Genomic DNA, 17,920 nt, shown 5'->3' with positions numbered 1-17,920 from the left:
TTGTTCAAAGTCTTGACATTGAGATCAGCATTAATAGTGAATTTAAAAATAAGAAATGGTATTGAGTGATTCACTTGTCACTTGGTAAATCAAAAGAAGTTACTTATACTGCTTATTTGTATGTTTGAAGAATCTATGCCAAGAGAAGGGACCTAGAAACTGATCCCTATCAATAATCTGTAGTGAGCAACTAAAGTGGAAGAAGATTTTTAAATAAATTTTACAAATCCTAATTCAGTATGACTTGAAGTGGAATTTGCTAAGATGTGTTAATAGTTGGTGATGATTCATCAAGAAAGGGCAGGGAGATAATACGAGTTATGGAGCTCCTATCTAGCATGTGTGAGGCTCTGTGTTCCTTTTATCTTTGGCACTGTAAGCCCTTCTCCTCCCAGGATGTGCATACACATTTACACACTGAAGTTAAAAATTTAGAAGGATAAGCTTAACAAATTGGTTTTTTGGGAAACTTAATTGGTATCATATCAATGAAGTGTGTTGGCTGTTGCAGGCTCTTGCCCATGATATACCACACAAGGGGCTGACAGTGATTAGTGGTATTATGTGATTGGTGGTAAAGTAGCAGAGATTAAGTTATTTTGAAGGTTGGATTGGGGAGACCTAACTACAGAATTCCCAAGAGGTGACCCCTGTATAAGAATTATTTTTAATATAACAACTGCTTAATGCTATCAACAGCTTTGGATGTTAATTTTTGTGGTATTGTTAATTTTTCCTGTTTTTGTTCATTTTTGTTTTGGGTTGTATGAGATATTTCATTCTTTTGGATACTATTTTCTTTTTGGATGAATGACAGGCAGTGCAATTCTAAAACTTACTTCCTAAAGTCTCTTGGTTATGGTAGCCATCATTAACTGGGTAATCAGATAAAAGCAATAAATAGCAGATGTTAAGAAGTTACTTGTTATATTGTTTACTTATTTACTAAAACAGATTTTAATGCCATATTTTATTAAAATTCAGACTTATGCAGAAAAGTAATTGTCTATACATACACACCATGAGGGGGGTCACATGTTTTCCGTATAAGTCTGTATGTTATAGTATTTTTTCTGTTAATGGATTCACTGCTTTAGAATTAGATAACCTTTTTGTTTGTGGAAGGGCAAGTGGGTCCACTACTGATAATACTAAGGGGACCATTTGTGGTGCCAGAGATCCAATCTGGGTGGCCAAATACAAGGCAAGCAGCTTATCTCTTATACTTAAATAAATGTTTAAGTACTGATAGAGAAAACCTTTTAAGACTTGTTTTTTGTTTTGTTTTTTAAGAAAAAAATATAGTATATACTTATATTCTACAGAGAAGGTATCTTTTTTTCTTTTCAGAGTACCACAGGTGGTGGTTTTGAGATTCAGGAATTATTGTGCTAGTGAAACATACTGCTTTTTCAATGACACTTTGGTTGTTAGATAATTTTGTTACATGAAATAAATTTGTCAAAAATTATCATGTACTAATTATTCTCAGTAGCTTTTGCTTTTTTCCTTACCTTTTTTTTTTTTTCTTGTTTCTCTATAATAGTTTATGCCAGCGTGGCTTCATTCATGCAGATGAACCAAGGATTGGGATAGCAGTATAAAATTAGAATCAGACAGCTGACTGCCAAGCAGGATGCCATCAACTAACAGAGCAGGCAGCCTGAAGGATCCTGAAATTGCAGAGCTTTTCTTCAAAGAAGATCCAGAGAAGCTCTTCACAGATCTCAGAGAAATTGGCCATGGAAGCTTTGGAGCCGTATATTTTGTAAGTGTTAAAGACTTATTGTCCATGATTAGCATTTACTTAATAACCAGTACTGGCAGAGTTAAAAAAAATCATATAAGAGATACAGAGGTCACATAGTATATTTATAATTACTTGAATAGGTATGTGTATATAATATGAAAGTAGAAAAAAGTTTTTAAAGTTTTTTTTTTTTTAATGTAGGAGTACTGCTATTTATTCAGCCACTGATTAGCTGATTGAATTGTGCATGAACTCCACCTTACCTTTTTTTTTCATTTTTTATAATTTTATTTGTTGAATCATCGTGAGAGCAGTTACAAAGCTTTCGGGTCTAAGTCTCAGTCATACAATGAAACACCTGTACCTTCGCCAGTGCCCATTCTCCACCACCAAAAACCCCAGTATACCCCCATTCCACACCCTCCCCCTACCTGTGGGGCAGACGATGTCCACATTACTCTCTCTCTACTTTGAACACATTCAATATTTCGACACCAGACCCACCATTATTATTTGAGATTTTACCCCAACACTCAGATCTGCTGAAAAGGCAAAAGTAGACAATTTGTGTTCTGTTGCTGGTTATGAATAACATATCATGTCGAGTGGCTGCAGTAGGGCCATGTGATTTTGAAATTCCGAAATTTTAACACTTAAATCTGGAGGGATTTCTGCCAAAAGCCACTGGGTTTCAAGATTTGCTCCTGAGTCTCTGGGATCATGGCCGTTGAGCAGCTTGATCAGGAGCCAGAGAGGCCGTTTGTGGGCAATGACTTGGGGTCTCGTTGTGGGGGGGGAGGACAGGCCCGGTTCCACCCCCATCCCGTGAGGCCCTGCGTGTCTCATCACTGGGGTCCCAAACCTGACTGTCCAGTGGCCTCTGGAGGATGACGGCCACTGAGCCGCCAAGGGGGAGCAGGCGGAGTGACAACACCCTTTACCCTCTTGGGTGGCCCGGAGACAGTAACCTTCTGCAGGGTCTGGACGCATTTCTGCCCAAAGCCACTGGGTTTTGAGATTTGTTTCTCAGTCTCTGGGATCAAGGCCGTTAAGCATCTTGATCAGGATGCCAGAGAGGCCGTTCGTGGGCGATGACTTGGAGTCTCGTTGGGGTAGGGAGGACAGGCCCGGTACCCCCTCCCCGCCCCCCCAATCCCATGAGGCCCAACAAGTTTCATCACTGCGGGCCCAAGCCTGACTGTCCAATGGCCTCTGGAGGATGACAGCCACTGAGCCACCAAGGAGGAGCAGGTGGAGTGACAATACCCTTTCCTCCCTGGGGTGACCTGGTGACAGTAACATATTGTGGGGTCCCGGACGCATTTCTACCAAAAGCCACTGGGTTTCGAGATTTGTTTCTTAGTATCTGGGATCATGGCCGTGAAGCAGCTTGATCTGGAGCCAAAGAGGCCGTTCGTGGGTGATGACTTGGGGTCTCATTGGGGTGGGGAGGACAGGACCGGCTCCACCCCCATCCCGTGAGGCCCTGCGTGTCTCATCACTGGGGTCCCAAACCTGACTGTCCAGTGGCCTCTGAAGGATGGTGGCCACTGGGCCGCCAGGGGGAACAGGCCAAGGCACGAAACCTATTCCCACCTGGGTTGGCCCAGCACCGGTAACCTTCTGCAGGGACCAGACGCTTTTCTGCCAGAAGCTGCTGGGTTTCGAGATTTGTTTCTGAGTCTCTGGGATCCTGGCCATTACGCAGTTCAATCAGGAACCAGAGAGGCCATGCCTCCAATTAGATAGCTGAGCCGCAGGTGGTTTGTGGATGTGTCTCCCACATACCTAACTTTTGGCCGTTTACTTTCTTGGTAAACTTTGCCCCAAGTTTTTGGGGCCTGGCCAAAGGCACAGCAGCAGTTTTGGAGTATCTGGAAGTCTGAAGGCACCATCAGGCTGCTGATGCACTCGCCTCACAGGTACAGATTGACCTGCTGGCGACACCATATCCCCGTTTTTAAAGTTTTTAAAAAAGAGAAATAGTAGATTGTTTTTATCAACTTGGATTATTGAGAAAATGAATTATTACTTTGTTGTAAGTTACAGATATTTTTAGCACACAGCTCTCTAGGAGACTTGGGAAGTGAAATATTATAGAATTAAATCTTGCAGAATGATGAATTGTAAAAGTCCCATACAAGTCAAATTTTATTGTTATGGAAATCAAGAGTAGTTATTTTTTAGCAATTTGACACCTGTTACAACATAAATGGCCTGCAGAAACACACATACTAAATGATAGAAGCTTTACTTGAATATACAAATTTTTCATTTATATACTAGTCAAAGAAGATAATGGGTTATAGTACCTAAGTAGAGGGCATTATGAGTTACTGGTAATGGACATTTTCTGTCCCCCCCACCCCCGTTAGTTGGATTTTTATATCCCTAAGACCAAAGGTTTTTTCTTGTAAAAATATTTTATGCCATAAAAGTAATCAAAATTTAAAAAAAATTAAAAAGTAATCAATTGTGAGGTTAATTTCAAGTGTATAGTTCGTGTTATTAATTGCTTATAATGTTATATGACTTTAATGACTATTTTTAATATTTATTACTGGGGTCAGAGAGATAGTACAGCGGATAAGTGCTTGCCTTGCATGCAGCTGGTGCAGGTTCAATCCCCACCACCCCATATACTCCTCCAGGAGTATAGTAATTCCTGTGTGTAGAATCAGGTATGACCCCTGAGCACAGCTGGGTGTAACCCTAAAACAAAACAAATCTGGGGCTGGAGCAGTAGTGCAGCGGGTAGGCCGTTTGCCTTGCATGAAGCTAACTCAGGTTGGTTGCCCAGCATCCTAAATTTGCCCCCCAGCACAGCCAGGGGTACAGAGTCAGGCATTAGCCTGAGCACTAAAAGGTAAAGGTGAAAAGGTAAAGGCCCTCCCGTTGATCATCGATTTGCTCGAGCGGGCCCAGTAACGTCTCCATTGGAGACTTTGTTGTTACTGTGTCTGGCATATCGAATACTCTTGGTAGCTTGCCGGGCTCTCCGAGAGGGGCGGAGGAATCGAACTCGGGTCGGCCATGTTGGCCACTTGTAAGGCAAACGCCCTACCGCTGTGCTAAACAACAACAAAATTTTAGAAAAAGAAAAGTCATTCAGAAACAACTTCATGAACAGACCGTTACTTAGAGAATTCATAGGGCTGGAATCCTAGTACAGCAGGTAGGGTGTTTGCCTTGCACATGAAAGAAGGAAGGGAGCGATTCCTCCTCTCCTCACTAAATTGTATATTGGAAAGGTTTATCTATTTCATATTTGAAAATGTATTAGCATAGAATTATTAATACAACTTTAAAAATGTATATACTTTTAAAAAGAAAAAGTTTTTGAAAAAATTATCAACTTACTGATTTGCAGTTTAGTGGAATTTCAGTTTAGCTTTATTTATCTATATGTAGATAGCACCACTTCCACAATAAAGTTTTTAAAAAGATGTGTGTGGGGCTGTAGCAATAGCACAGTGGTTAGGGCGTTTGCCTTGCATGACCGACCCGAGTTCAGTTCCCAGCATCCCATATGGTCCCCTGAGCACCGGCAGGGGTAATACCTGAGTGCAGAGCCAGGAGTAGCCCCTGTGCATCGTCGGGTGTGACCCAAAAAGCCCCTCCCCCCAAAAAAGTGTGAATATGTGGAATATAAAGAAACACAATAAGGGAACAACTTAAATGGCCAAAGTCATTGTAACTAGAGAATTTTTTTTCTATAGGACTGAGTTTACATTGAGTGGGCCCTTGTGACACTGATGCAGGGAAATCATCACTCTGGTAGTGAGTGTGGTGTTGGCCTGAAAAGTATAATTAATAGGGCCGGAGTGATAGTACAGTGGGTAGGGTTTTTGCCTTGCACACGGCCGACTGAAGTTCGATCCACAGCATTCCATATGGTTCCCCAAGCACTGCCAGGAGTAATTTCTAAGTGCAGAGCCAGGAGTAACCCTGAGCATCACTGGGTGTGACCAAAATGACCAAAAAAATTTTTTTAATAAAAGAAAAAGTATAATATTGAAGGGTGCGTGGGCTTGGGGAAAAAATATAGTATATTCTAGTGCCTCAATAAATATGGTTTAAAATACGTGTGCACACACGCACTTACGCGCGCACACACATACACACACGTACACACACACATTTTAAGGGCCAGAGAGCCCAAGGAGCTGAGTGTATGCTTTACATGCAATTGGCATGTAAGAGTACTACTTGGGTGTGATCCAAACTAAAAACATAATTTGTAAAGCCCCTGGTGGCTTCTAGCACCGCTGGGCCAAAACATGAACTTTCTGGCCTTTTTGGCCTGAATATTGCTAGGATTAGCCTAGCCCTCTGCTCCCATGAATAGTGCTTAAGAGGGAGTTAGTTCTCTTAAGCACTAAATTAAATGAAGTGAAAAAGAATATGTAGTTTAAGGGGATACATTGTGCAAGTAGGTAGAACATTGGCCTTCCATGTAGTCAATGTGGGTTCAATCCCCAGCATCCATCCAACATGGTCCCTCAGGCCCCACCAGGAGTGATTCTTAAGTGCAGAGCCAGGACTAAGCCCTGAGCACTGCTGGGTGTGGCCTAAAAAAATAAGCAAGTATAGCATACCACATAGCACTGTCCTCCTGTTGTTTATCGATTTGCTCAAGCGGGCACCAATAACATCTCACAACAAATTGTGAAACTTGTTGTTACTGTTTTTGGCATATTGAATACGTCACGGGTAGCTTGCCAGGCTTTGCCGTGCGGGTGAGATACTCTCAGTAGCTTGCCAGGCTCTCCGAGAGGGGCGGAGGAATCAAACTCAGGTCGGCGATGTTGGCTGCGTATAAGGCAAACGCCTTACCCACTGGGCTATCACTCCAGCCCAAGCAAGTATATGTAGCTTAAAAAGAACTACATATTTTGTCCACAAAGTCTAAAATATTTATAGCATCTTGACCTTATTAAAAAGTTTCCCTGCTTCTGACTTAATAGAGGGCATGATAGAAATTTACTGAGCTATACCAACTCAACTTTATGCTTGACAGATTTATATAATAAAATACCTTGGTTCAAGTTAGAATACTCCTAGAATGCATTAAATGAATGCAGGAGAATGCATGGAAAAGTCAGGGACGACTACTCAGAGTGGGTATTTTCTGTTAAGTCTCTTGACTTGTGTGTAGATGAGCAAAATTTTATTGTAGCCCAGAATAACGCAGAATTGAATGTTTTTCTGTTGTATTTTTTTTCTTCTCTTTTTTCTTTTGGGTTACACCAGCTCTTTTCCGTGCTTTTTCTGGCAGGCTTTGGGGAAACTCATGGGGTACTGGGATCAAACCCGGGTCAGCAGTTTGCAAGATAAGTGTCTTACCACTGTACTGTCTCTCCAACCCCCAAATTGGATACCTTTGTGATCATTACTATATTAGTGACCATATTAAGGTCACTAACCTTCATATCTCATATTAGCAGATAATACTTCTGTATATATGTATACTGCAGAAACACATTTCTGATTTTGAGCTAGAGAGAAAGTCTAACCCATATTTCTGTTTTTACTTTTCCTCTCACCACTAATATATACTAGGATAAATGTGTTTTCTGCCATTGAGTGGATACAGGAAGGACCCTAGAGTCAACATTTAATTTTATTATTATTACTTTTGTTTGTTTGGGGGTCACACCCTTCAGTGTTCAGGACTTACTCATGGCTTGGCACTGAAGAATCACTTCTGATGGGAGAGCAGAAGGAGTACATGGAATTAAATCCATGTTTGCTACATGCAAGACAAGCACTCTACCCACTGTTTCATTTCTCCAGCCCCAATATTTTTTTGCTGTTTTTTTTTTTAGGGGGTGGCTACACCTGGGCTCAGGGCTTACTCTTGATTTTCCACTTGAGATTAGTTCCCGCAAGGCTGGGAGACAATATGGAGTGACAGGGATATAACCTGCATTTACCGCATGCAAGGCAAATACTCTGCCCACTGTACTATCTCCCCAGCTTTCTCAACATAGTCAATATTCTATATGACTTTAATATAGTCTTTTAACATAGCTCTTGACTTTTCATTAATTGGTGAGAATCATCTTAAATTTTAAAATTATTTGAGCTTTCCATGGTAGTTGTTTCACCAGGCAGTGACTAATAAGGTATTTGAAACAAAATCAAAGAGGTAGCTATGTAAAAGTACCATTGACTCTAGATTGCTAGAAAGATAAACGTTCTCTTTTACTTTCTAGTGTAGCACTTTCCTCCCATTGTTCATCGATTTGGTCAAGTGGGCACCAGTAACATCTCCATTGTGAGACTTGTTGTTACTGTTTTTGGCATATCGAATATGCCAAGGGGAGCTCGCCAGCTCTGCCATGCAGGTGGGATACTCTCAGTAGCTTGCCAGGCTCTCCGAGAGGGATGGAGGAATCAAACCCACGTCAGCCACGTGCAAGGCAAATGCCCTACCCGCTGTGCTGTCACTCCAGCCTTATTTTCTAATACCCTAAATAAAACCAACATGATGTCAATAAACAAACCATAGAACACTTGTGTTGGGAATTTAATAGTTTTCCAATAGCTGACTAATACTTTATTGTGTATATATAACACATCATTTTCCCATTCATATTGATGAGCACTTTGGGGGTGTCCAACTTTTGGCTGTTGTTAATGATGAGACCATGAAAATGTGGTAAATGTCCTCTCTGTTTTAAGTGTAATGTAGGATTGTATTTTTTTAAGTCCTTTTGAGATTTACAAATTATAAAATAAAAGCAGATCACTGTATGTAGAAACCTAGTCACCATATTTTGTCTGTGAATTAAACATGATCAAAGTTAATCATTTAGTAGTTTAACCCTATGCAGAGTAGTATCGGGTACAATGTTCTTTGTGTGATTACTATGCATTTATTTCTAATTATACCTCATTCTCTTAAGGTGAATTTTTGGGATTGCTTGTTTGTTTTCAAGCCACACCCTTTAGTGCTCAGGGATCTGCACTTAGGTATCACTCCTGGCAGGGGTTGGTGGCTCTGTGTGGTGCTGGGAATTGAAGCTGGGTTGGCCACATGCAAAATGGATGCCTTACCTACTACTATTTTTTTTAATTTAATTTTTAATGAAATTGTTCACAATAGTTCATTACAGATAATATTCAAATACCAGTCCCACCACCATGCACCTTCCCATCACCATAAGAGGAAAGTGTGTGAAGATTGTTGTATTTCATCCTGTAGCTATTTAAGCCCTTGTATAAGAGATTACAAATATATATGTTAAACCCAAACAAATGTGTACTACTTTTGGTCATCGTTGGGCTAGAATATAAGAGGTCACATGGCTGCAGATGCGGCCATGCACCCAGGACGTTCTATGTTGCTCTCTTCCGGGAGCTTTATTTCATAGTCTCTGAATCTTGGCTGTTGATGTGATTATATGGCTCCAGAGGCAGTTTGTGAGTGTGGCTGCCAAGCAACTGGAGAACTGGGGAGCTGGAAGGAGGCGGCCCAAGTCCTGTTCCAAGCAGGCTTGGAGATCTCAGTCATGGGTCTTGCATACCTGGGTTTTTCTGCAGGTTCCCGCCCTAGGTGAGGCTTGTCTGAGCCTGTCCAGAGAGCAGCCTTGAGCTTGCCTTTGTGATTGGGTTCTGGAGGTTTTTGGCTGCTGGGGTTTTGCTGGGGTGGGGAGGGAAACTCAACCCAACGCCCTCCGAGTTGCCCCCATGAAAACAGCCTGGCGCGGGGACAGGACATTCTGTGTTGCTCTCTTCAGAGCTTTATTTCATAGTCTCTGAATCTTGGCTGTTGATGATATATGGTGCTGGAGGCAGTTTGTGGGTGTGACTACCAACCTACTGGGAAGCTAGAGGGAGGAGGCCTCTAACCCTCCAGATGAACTTTTTTGTTTTGTTTTGATTTTTGGGCCACACCCAGTGATGTTCAGGGAATATTCGTGGCTCTGCACTCAAGAATCACTCCTGAGAGTGCTCCAGGATCATATGGGATGATGGGTATTAAATCCTGGATTGACCGCATGCAAGACAAAAGCCCTAACTGCTGTACTATCCAACCCCTCAAGATGAACTTTTTTTTTTTTTGAGCTACATTCACTGTGCTCAGGGCTTACTCCTGCTTCTGGACACAGGTTCAGTCCTAGCAGATTCAGGGGACCATATGGGATGCCGGGAATCAAACCCACTGTACTATTGCTTCAGCTCCATCAAGATAAACTTTAAAACATCAAACTCTGGGTTATAAGAATGCGCCACCTTGAAAGGGACAATTTCCACTTAGAAAATGCCACTGGTGGCATTTTCCCAAGGTGGTTGGTTTCTTTTATGTTACTCTTTTCATATGACTGTTTTCAAAAAAATCTTCATAGTACAGTGGATAGGATACTTGCCTTGCATGCTGCTGACCTAGGTTGAATCCCTTTCACCTCATATCATTCCCTGAATCCCTCCCAGAGGTGATTCCTGAGCCCAGAGCCAAGCCCTGAGCATAGCTGGCTGTTGCACACAAAAAAAAATTCTTGTCGTTTTAAAGTGCTCGTCATGCACTTAGATAAGAACAGACTCATAAAGTAGTGAAAGTAAAGGAAATGAACGTACTAAGTTTAGTAATAAAACTTGTTGAAATATTAAGTTTGTTATAATTAGGATTCTAAATATAACCCATATTTCCTCTTGGCTTTAAGTTTTTGTGTAAAGAAAGAAATGTGGTGAAGATACATTCCCACTTAGTCACACTAAACTGGCTTTATTCTTTTAACATTTTCTGCAATGACTTTTAAGTTGCTGTTGGTATTTCTAGTTGTTATTTTTTTTAATTGCCATGAGCCAGACATCTCTTTTATACAATTATCCTATTTAATAATTTCCTTTTAATATCCATCTTTCCTTGCTGCTACCCATATGTATTTAGCCACTTGGAAAGAAAATATGGCTATACAGCGACTTCCAGGAAAATTTTATGTTAGATATATCTCTTTGAACCTATTGTTTTGTATTTTCTGGGTTAATAGGAAGAGATAACAAGATAGTATGGAATATAATGGGATAGTATGGAATTTCTCTCTCTCTCCTTTTTTTTTTTAAACCACTCCTGGCAGCCACGCTCAGGGATCATTCCTGACAGTGCTGAGGAGACCATATGGGATGCTGGAGTTTCAATCTTGGTCAACCACAAGCAAAGCAAGTGCTCTGCCCATGGTATTAACTTTGTAGCCGACCCCTGGAAGTTTGTATTTTTAATATTTTGAGAAACCTTTATTCCCTTTTTTTTTTTTTTTTTTTTTAGTGAGACATCATGAGGTACAGTTGTAGACTTACAAATTTTTGTGCTTGGGTTTCAATTACACAATGATCAAATACCCATCCCTCCACCAGTTATTGCTTTTCTTAATAGCTCTTGATCATTATCACAGTATTTAGTGATTCCCTTTTTCCACACTTCCAATATTTGTTACTTGTTTTGGGAATAAATTAAGTAATATTTCATCATTGTTTTGATTTGTATCTTACTAATAATAAAACACATCTGTCATGAAACTGTACTGTTTCATAGATACTCTTGATTTCTTTCTTATACACATATGTCTCTCTATATGTGTGTATATATAGGTTTTGAACTCTATTCCATAGATCTGTGTTGTGTATGTTTTTATTTCAGTACAGTTTTTTTTTTTTTATTAAAAATGGCTTTGTAGTATAGTTTGAAGTTACAGAGCAGCTTACCTTTATTTTGTTTGTTTTTTGTTTTGGGGCCACACCTGGCTTTATGATTAGGGATCACTCTTGGAGGTACTGGGAATACCATATGTGGCTGGAAATTGAACCCAGGTCAGCTTCATGCAAGGCAAGTGCCTTACCTGCTGTGCTGTATTATCTCTTCAGCCCTGTTTTTGTCTACCCTGGCCCTTTTTCCCGCAGATTATTTTTGCCAGTTGGGTTTTTGTAATTCCAAATAAATTATAGATTTTTGTTGCTTTTTCTTTTTCTTTTTTGGGTAGGTGGAAGGAGGGGAGGCATGCCGTGGCTATATTCAGGGAATCATACATGGTGCCTGGGATGGAAGACGACTAGTACCTTGTATGCAAGACAAGCACCTTATCCCTGTATCTTGAGCCTTAGGGTTTTTTCTTCTGTTCCTGTGACAAATGTCTTTGGGATCTTGATGGGGATTGCAATAAATTTGTTTATTGCTAAAAATATAGCCAATTTGATGATGTTATCTTTTGGGGAGAGAGATGGGCTGGCCAACACCTAGCTGTGAATAGAACTTAATCCTGGCTCTGTCTGTATTCAGGGACTATTCTGTCGAACCTCAGGGAACCAGGATGAGGTGCTAAGGATTAAACTTGGGTAAGCTGTGTGCAAGGCAAGCAACTTACCCACTATACTGTCTTTTTGGCCTTGATGAATTGCCTTTCTAGTTTTTATTTTCTAAGACTTGTGTCTTAGAAATTGAGTACATTTAGAGTTGGGATACTTTTACGAACACTTAGGTATAATTTCCCCTTGGCCTTTAGTTAAATGTCATAAATTGGGAAATATTTACCTAGTAATAAAATCTTATACATTTCTTCTTTTGTTTTTATATTTGGGCTACACCTGGTGCTCAAGGATTACTCCTGGTTCTGCGCTCAGGAATCACTCCTGACATGCTCAGGGACCATATGGGATGCCGGGGATTGAACCAGGATCAGCTACATGCTAGGCCAAGCACCCTACCCAATGTACTATCACCCCATCACATACCTGTTTTTAAAAAATCACAGACATTGCCATTGTAGTGTATTTTATTTAAATGACTTTAATGTTCTGTCTTTTTTTTTTTTATTTAGAATTCTATATATATTTTTAAAATAATGGTCACTGTCACTGTCTTCCCGCTGTTCATCGATTTGCTCGAGCGGGCCCAGTAACATTGTGAAACTTGTTACTGTGTTTGGCATATCGAATACGTCACGGGTAGCTTGCCAGGCTTTGCCGTGCCAGCAAGATACTCTGGGTATTTTGCCAGGCCCTCTGAGACAGGCGGAAGAATAGAACTCCTGTTGCCATGTTGGCTGCGTGCAAGGCAAACGCCCTACCCGCTGTGCTATCACTCCAGCCCTAACTTTATTTTAAGCTGTTTGTGAGGTTTCGATTCTTTCTTTCTTTTTTTTTTTTTTGAGTCTCCAGTAATGCTAAATGGTTGCTCCTAGCTCTGCATTCAGAAATTACTCCTGGCAGTGCTTGTGCTCAGGGGAACATATGGTATGCCAGGGATCAAACCGAGGTCAGGCACATGTAGGGCAAGTACCTTACCCATTGTACTATCTCTTCATCCCCAGATTTCAGTTTGTAATCTAAGCCAGTTGCTTTTGAAATTAGGGCCAGAGAGATAGAGGGGTTAAGATGCTTCCCTTCCATACAGCCAACTCAGTTTCATTCCACATCCAGTCCGCCAAGAACTGCTAAGAGTAAGCCATGAACCCTGCCCGTTGTGACCTACAGCACCTCTCTGCTATTTTGAAAAAATAATAAAATAGCTTTCCTTCCCACTCCCTGCCTTCTTATATCCTGGAATGTTCCACTAAAGATTGTTTTCTTTATTTTTAGTTATTGCTTCTTGTACATATTTTTCTTTACCATTTTTATTAAGGTTCTATGATGTACAATGATGTAACTATACTTTTCATGCATATGTCAGTGTAATGATTATTTTTAAAATAATTGACTTTTATATATTTATTTTTTTACTCTTTGGGTCTCACAATGTTACTGGGTCTGCTCGAGCAAATCGATGAACAACGGGAGAACAGTGACAGTGATAGTGACTTTTTGGGTCATACCTGGCGGTGTGTGTGCATTTAGGAATTATTCCTGTCGGTGTTCAGGAGACAATATGGGATGCTGGGGATTGAATTCAGGTTAGCCGCATGCAAAGCAAATGCCATACCTGCTATACTGTCACTCTGGCCCCATAATTGATATTCTTTTCGGTGTACCACAATTGTTTATTTTCCCTCATTTTCTTATTTCTGTATATGTATATATGCATGTATGTTGATACATGCATATGATCAAACCTAGGCCTCATGGAAAGAATGCACTTTACAACTTAATCTACATTCCCAGTTCCTCATAATTTCATTAGATCACTTTTAATAATTTTTTTCTTTGCTAGAAACTTGTTCATGCATTTTGAGTCCTTGGAGAAAGGACTGAAATGATAGATGTAGGACCTGAGTTATAACCTTGGAACCACGTGTCTTTACTGGGTGGGGGAGGGGAGACCATTTTGATAACCTTTCTGACTTGGTAGTTTATGAATGCTTTTCATACTCAGAAATGGTTGCCCGTATTTAATCCATTAATTTCACAGTGGCTCTTTGTTTTTTAGGCACGAGATGTGCGTACCAATGAAGTGGTGGCTATCAAGAAAATGTCTTATAGTGGAAAGCAGTCTACTGAGGTAAGTAAAATTTATAGTCTTTGCATGATAGGAAATGAATACACTATTTTCATTTTGAGATTAGGAATTTTTCAGAAGGAGTAAGACATAAAAATGTACAAATTTTAAGTGTATATCTCAGTGAATTTTTTTTCTTAGGACTTGAATGTATACACTTGTATCTAGAGCTATATAAAACCATTATTCCTCTTCTCCTCCCCTGAGACCTTCCAACTCATATATCTCCTGCTTTGAATTTTTAAGTTATATTCTAATATTTTACTGTCATAGAGATTAACTTCTTTAAAAAACCCTAGAATAATGTTAATTTTACAACAAATTGTATATAAAATATTTAATATATTTTAACAATATTAATATTTATGCTTTTGATATACAAAATTAGGTATCTCCACTACTACCAGTGTGCCAGAAACCATCCATTTTCATCCTTTTTGTTTGTTTGTTTTCATTTTGGAGCCATATCCAATAGTGTTCAGAGCTTTTTCCTAGCTCTGTGTTCAGAGATAACTCCTGGAGGTGTGTCAGGGATCAGATTGGGGTCAGGTGCATACAAGGCAAGTGCCTTACCCTCTGTTCTATATTTCTGTCCCCTATCTCTATTATGTCATTTCTAGTCTTCACCTTCTATATCATTTCTCCCTTTCCTGTTCTACCTTCCTAACATCAATACTGTTGTCAGAGTCCAAAGGTTTGTTTTCATTCACCATTGTCTATTGCCTTTCATTCTTTTTTTCTATACTATATGTTAATGATAACATCTATCATTTGTCCTTGTTCATCTGATTTATTTCACTTTATTTAACTTGAAGCAAAAGGTAGAATTTTATCATTTTTTATAGTTAAATAGTATTCCATCGTGTATATTTACTACAATTTTCTTTTTTGTTTTTGTTTTAGAGCCATACCCGGCAATGCTTAGGGCCTACTCCTGGCGCTGCACTCATGAATTACTCCTGATAGTGCTTAGGGGAACATATGGGATATCAGAGATTGACTTGAGGAACTTTTTATTCTAGAACCACACTATTTTGTTTTTGTAGCTCTTTCGTATGGTTTAAGGACAGATGTACTTCCCCCGTTATCTTATTTTTTTTCCCCTCAGAATATTCAGGAGTTGCTTACCTCCAAACAAATTTTAAGTAGTAGTGTTTGTTCTACAGTGTCCTGAAAAGATGTTAAAATTTTGATAGGGATTGCATTGAATCTGAATAATTGGATAGGATTGTCATTGTAACAGTGTTTATTACTTAGACGTGGAGTCTCTGAACTAAGTTGTGAAGCTTAGCTCTTTGTATACTGGAGGAAATTGGGTGTGGGTGGAGCACTGAGCTTTCCAGCAGGGCAGGTACTCTGCCCACTCCCATCCCAAGAATGCTTCAGAGACCTCACCTGGGGACCAGGTCTACCTGGTGCAACTCAATAGCAGCATCTCTCTGAGATTAGTTGTGGAGGTGGACATTTTTATTTCTCCTTTTTCAATTTGCATCCCTTTTAATTTCTTTTTCTTAGCATAATTGTTGTGGCTAGAGCTTCCTATCTGTTGAGTAATAGTAGTATAGTGGCTGGGGCTAGAGAGTTACTACAATATACAGCACTAGCCTTGTATGTTGCTGACCTGGGTATGATCCCTGGCACTACATATGGTGTTCTGAGCACTTCCAGGAGTGATCCCTGAGTACTGCAAGGTGTGACCCAAACCCTCCCCCCCCCACCCACCCACCCACACACACACACACTCAAATTGCGGGGAATTGGAGACATTTGGTCCTCAGCCAATGGTACCAGGGGCTAAGGGTGTCTACTCCGGTCTCTGCTTAGGAATTGCTTCCTGCAGTGCTAGGGAGATCATGCATTGCTGGGAATCAATAGAGGGTCAGCAGTCCAGTACTGCAATTTAGTGTAATCTGCGTGCAAGGCTATCCTGTCTCTTTGGCCCTTCAGTTAGTTGTTTTGTTTTGTTTTGTATTGAAGAGTCACGGTATTATCTCTCTAGTCCCAGACTTATTACTTTGAAGTCATCCTTAGGGGACTTGGAAAGTTCTAGTATGTTGGAAACCGTATGCTTTTTTTTTTGCGGGGGGGCTTTTTGGGTCACACCCAGCGATGCTCAGCGGTTACTCCTGGCTCTGCACTCAGGAATTACTCCTGGTGGTGCTTAGACTATATGGGATGCTGGGGATTGAACCTGGGTCAGCCATGTACAAGGCAAACACCCTCCCCTCTATACTATTGCTCCGGACCCATGAGACCTTATGCTTTTGTCCCTATCCATTGGAGGGTGAATTTCCTTTCCTTCATAATGCCTGGACTAGCAGTAGAGGACCAAGCATGAATAGATTAGACAGTAATCAAGGACTCTCACTCTCCAAATTGAGCCTGTGCAGAGGATTTGTGGTTGACCTGTAGTAACTGAAAAGCTTCTGTGAATTTGTAGTTACAAGATGACTGCATCAGCCATATCCTGGTGATGGAGATGGCAAGTGTTAAGCACCTGTAACCTCAAGGCTTTCTGATTTTAGGGTATTTGTATTGCATTCTGCATCACCAAACTCAGAGTAGCCTGCATAATAAATATCCTGTGGTCTTTTAAAAAATTTTATCAAATTATTGGGGCTTGAGAGATAGCACAGTGGATAGGGTGTTTGCCTTGCATGTGATCCACCCAGGTTTGATCCCAAGAATCCCATATTGTCCCCCAAGCACTGCCAGTAGTAATTCCTGAGTGCAGAGCCAAGAGTAAACCCTGAGTATCTTCTGGATGAGGCCCCCCCAAAAAAGAGTGCCCCCCAGGTTTTTTAAATCAAATTACAATTTGTTTCTACCCTTAATAAAATAATTCTAAGCAGTGGTGACATAATGGTGAGCATAGCATAGCTGCCCTCCTTAATGAAATAATTTTATCAATTATATAATTATATTATAAATTATATCAATATAATTTCTTTTAAATTTTCTATTTTTAAATTTAATATAAATATAACAAATAATGTAGTAGTTCTCATTATGCTTCCTTTATCTTATAATTACTTTTTTCTTACATAACTTTCTGAGGAAAGCAGCTTTTCCTAATTCTTTATTCCTTTTTCTCTTCTTACAGAAATGGCAGGACATTATTAAGGAAGTTAAATTTTTACAAAGAATAAAACATCCCAACAGTATAGAATATAAAGGCTGCTATTTACGTGAGCACACAGCATGGGTAGGTATCTGTTCTTATATTTGGATTTTGGTTTTCAATTAATTTAAGTATGTCTTAAAGTGATTCTGTGAAGTCATGCAAAAATACCTTGACTTGTAAGTTCATACTGAAGAAAGAAGAGCAGCATTTCCTAGAGCTTCTAGCAATATGAAATAATAGAACTTTTTTTAAGTTGACTACAGATTTAATTGATTTAGCTCTGTACATGATAAAATTATTTATTGATAATCTTTAGTAGTATTGTTCTCCAGATGTTTATTAAACATTATAAAAATCCTTTACTTTAGGTTGAAAGTTATCATATCTTTTTAACATTAATTATATTATTAATTTATAATCCACAATAATCCTGATAAATTTGAATTGATTGTGATTCTTTATATGAAACAAAGGTACATAAATGAGACACTTTATTCAGAAAATAAATATTATTCCCTTTATAATTTCAGTTGGCAAATTACACATGAAACATTTATACAAGTGATTATTGAAATTATAAAAGATTAATAGGGGCTACATTAATTATCCTGCTCAA

The 17,920-nt window shown here is 39.7% G+C and overlaps 1 protein-coding gene across 1 annotated transcript in view; it reads left to right on the top strand.

Moving 5' to 3' along the window:
- The window catches only part of TAOK1 (TAO kinase 1), a 134,835-nt gene that overhangs the window by 53,985 nt on the left and 62,930 nt on the right, over positions 1 to 17,920 (top strand). Inside the window, exons 2-4 of the mRNA XM_056127993.1 lie at positions 1,547 to 1,768; positions 14,112 to 14,183; positions 17,284 to 17,385. Coding sequence (XP_055983968.1) covers positions 1,637 to 1,768; positions 14,112 to 14,183; positions 17,284 to 17,385 — 306 coding nt within the window. The 5' untranslated portion in view covers positions 1,547 to 1,636. The remainder of the gene's footprint in view (positions 1 to 1,546; positions 1,769 to 14,111; positions 14,184 to 17,283; positions 17,386 to 17,920) is intronic.

Source organism: Sorex fumeus, unplaced genomic scaffold (genome assembly GCF_029834395.1).
Source record: "Sorex fumeus unplaced genomic scaffold, SorFum_2.1 ptg000063l, whole genome shotgun sequence".
Taxonomy (NCBI): Eukaryota; Metazoa; Chordata; class Mammalia; order Eulipotyphla; family Soricidae; genus Sorex; species Sorex fumeus.
Note: the sequence above shows the minus strand (reverse complement) of the source record. Positions and strands in the feature narration are given on the sequence as shown.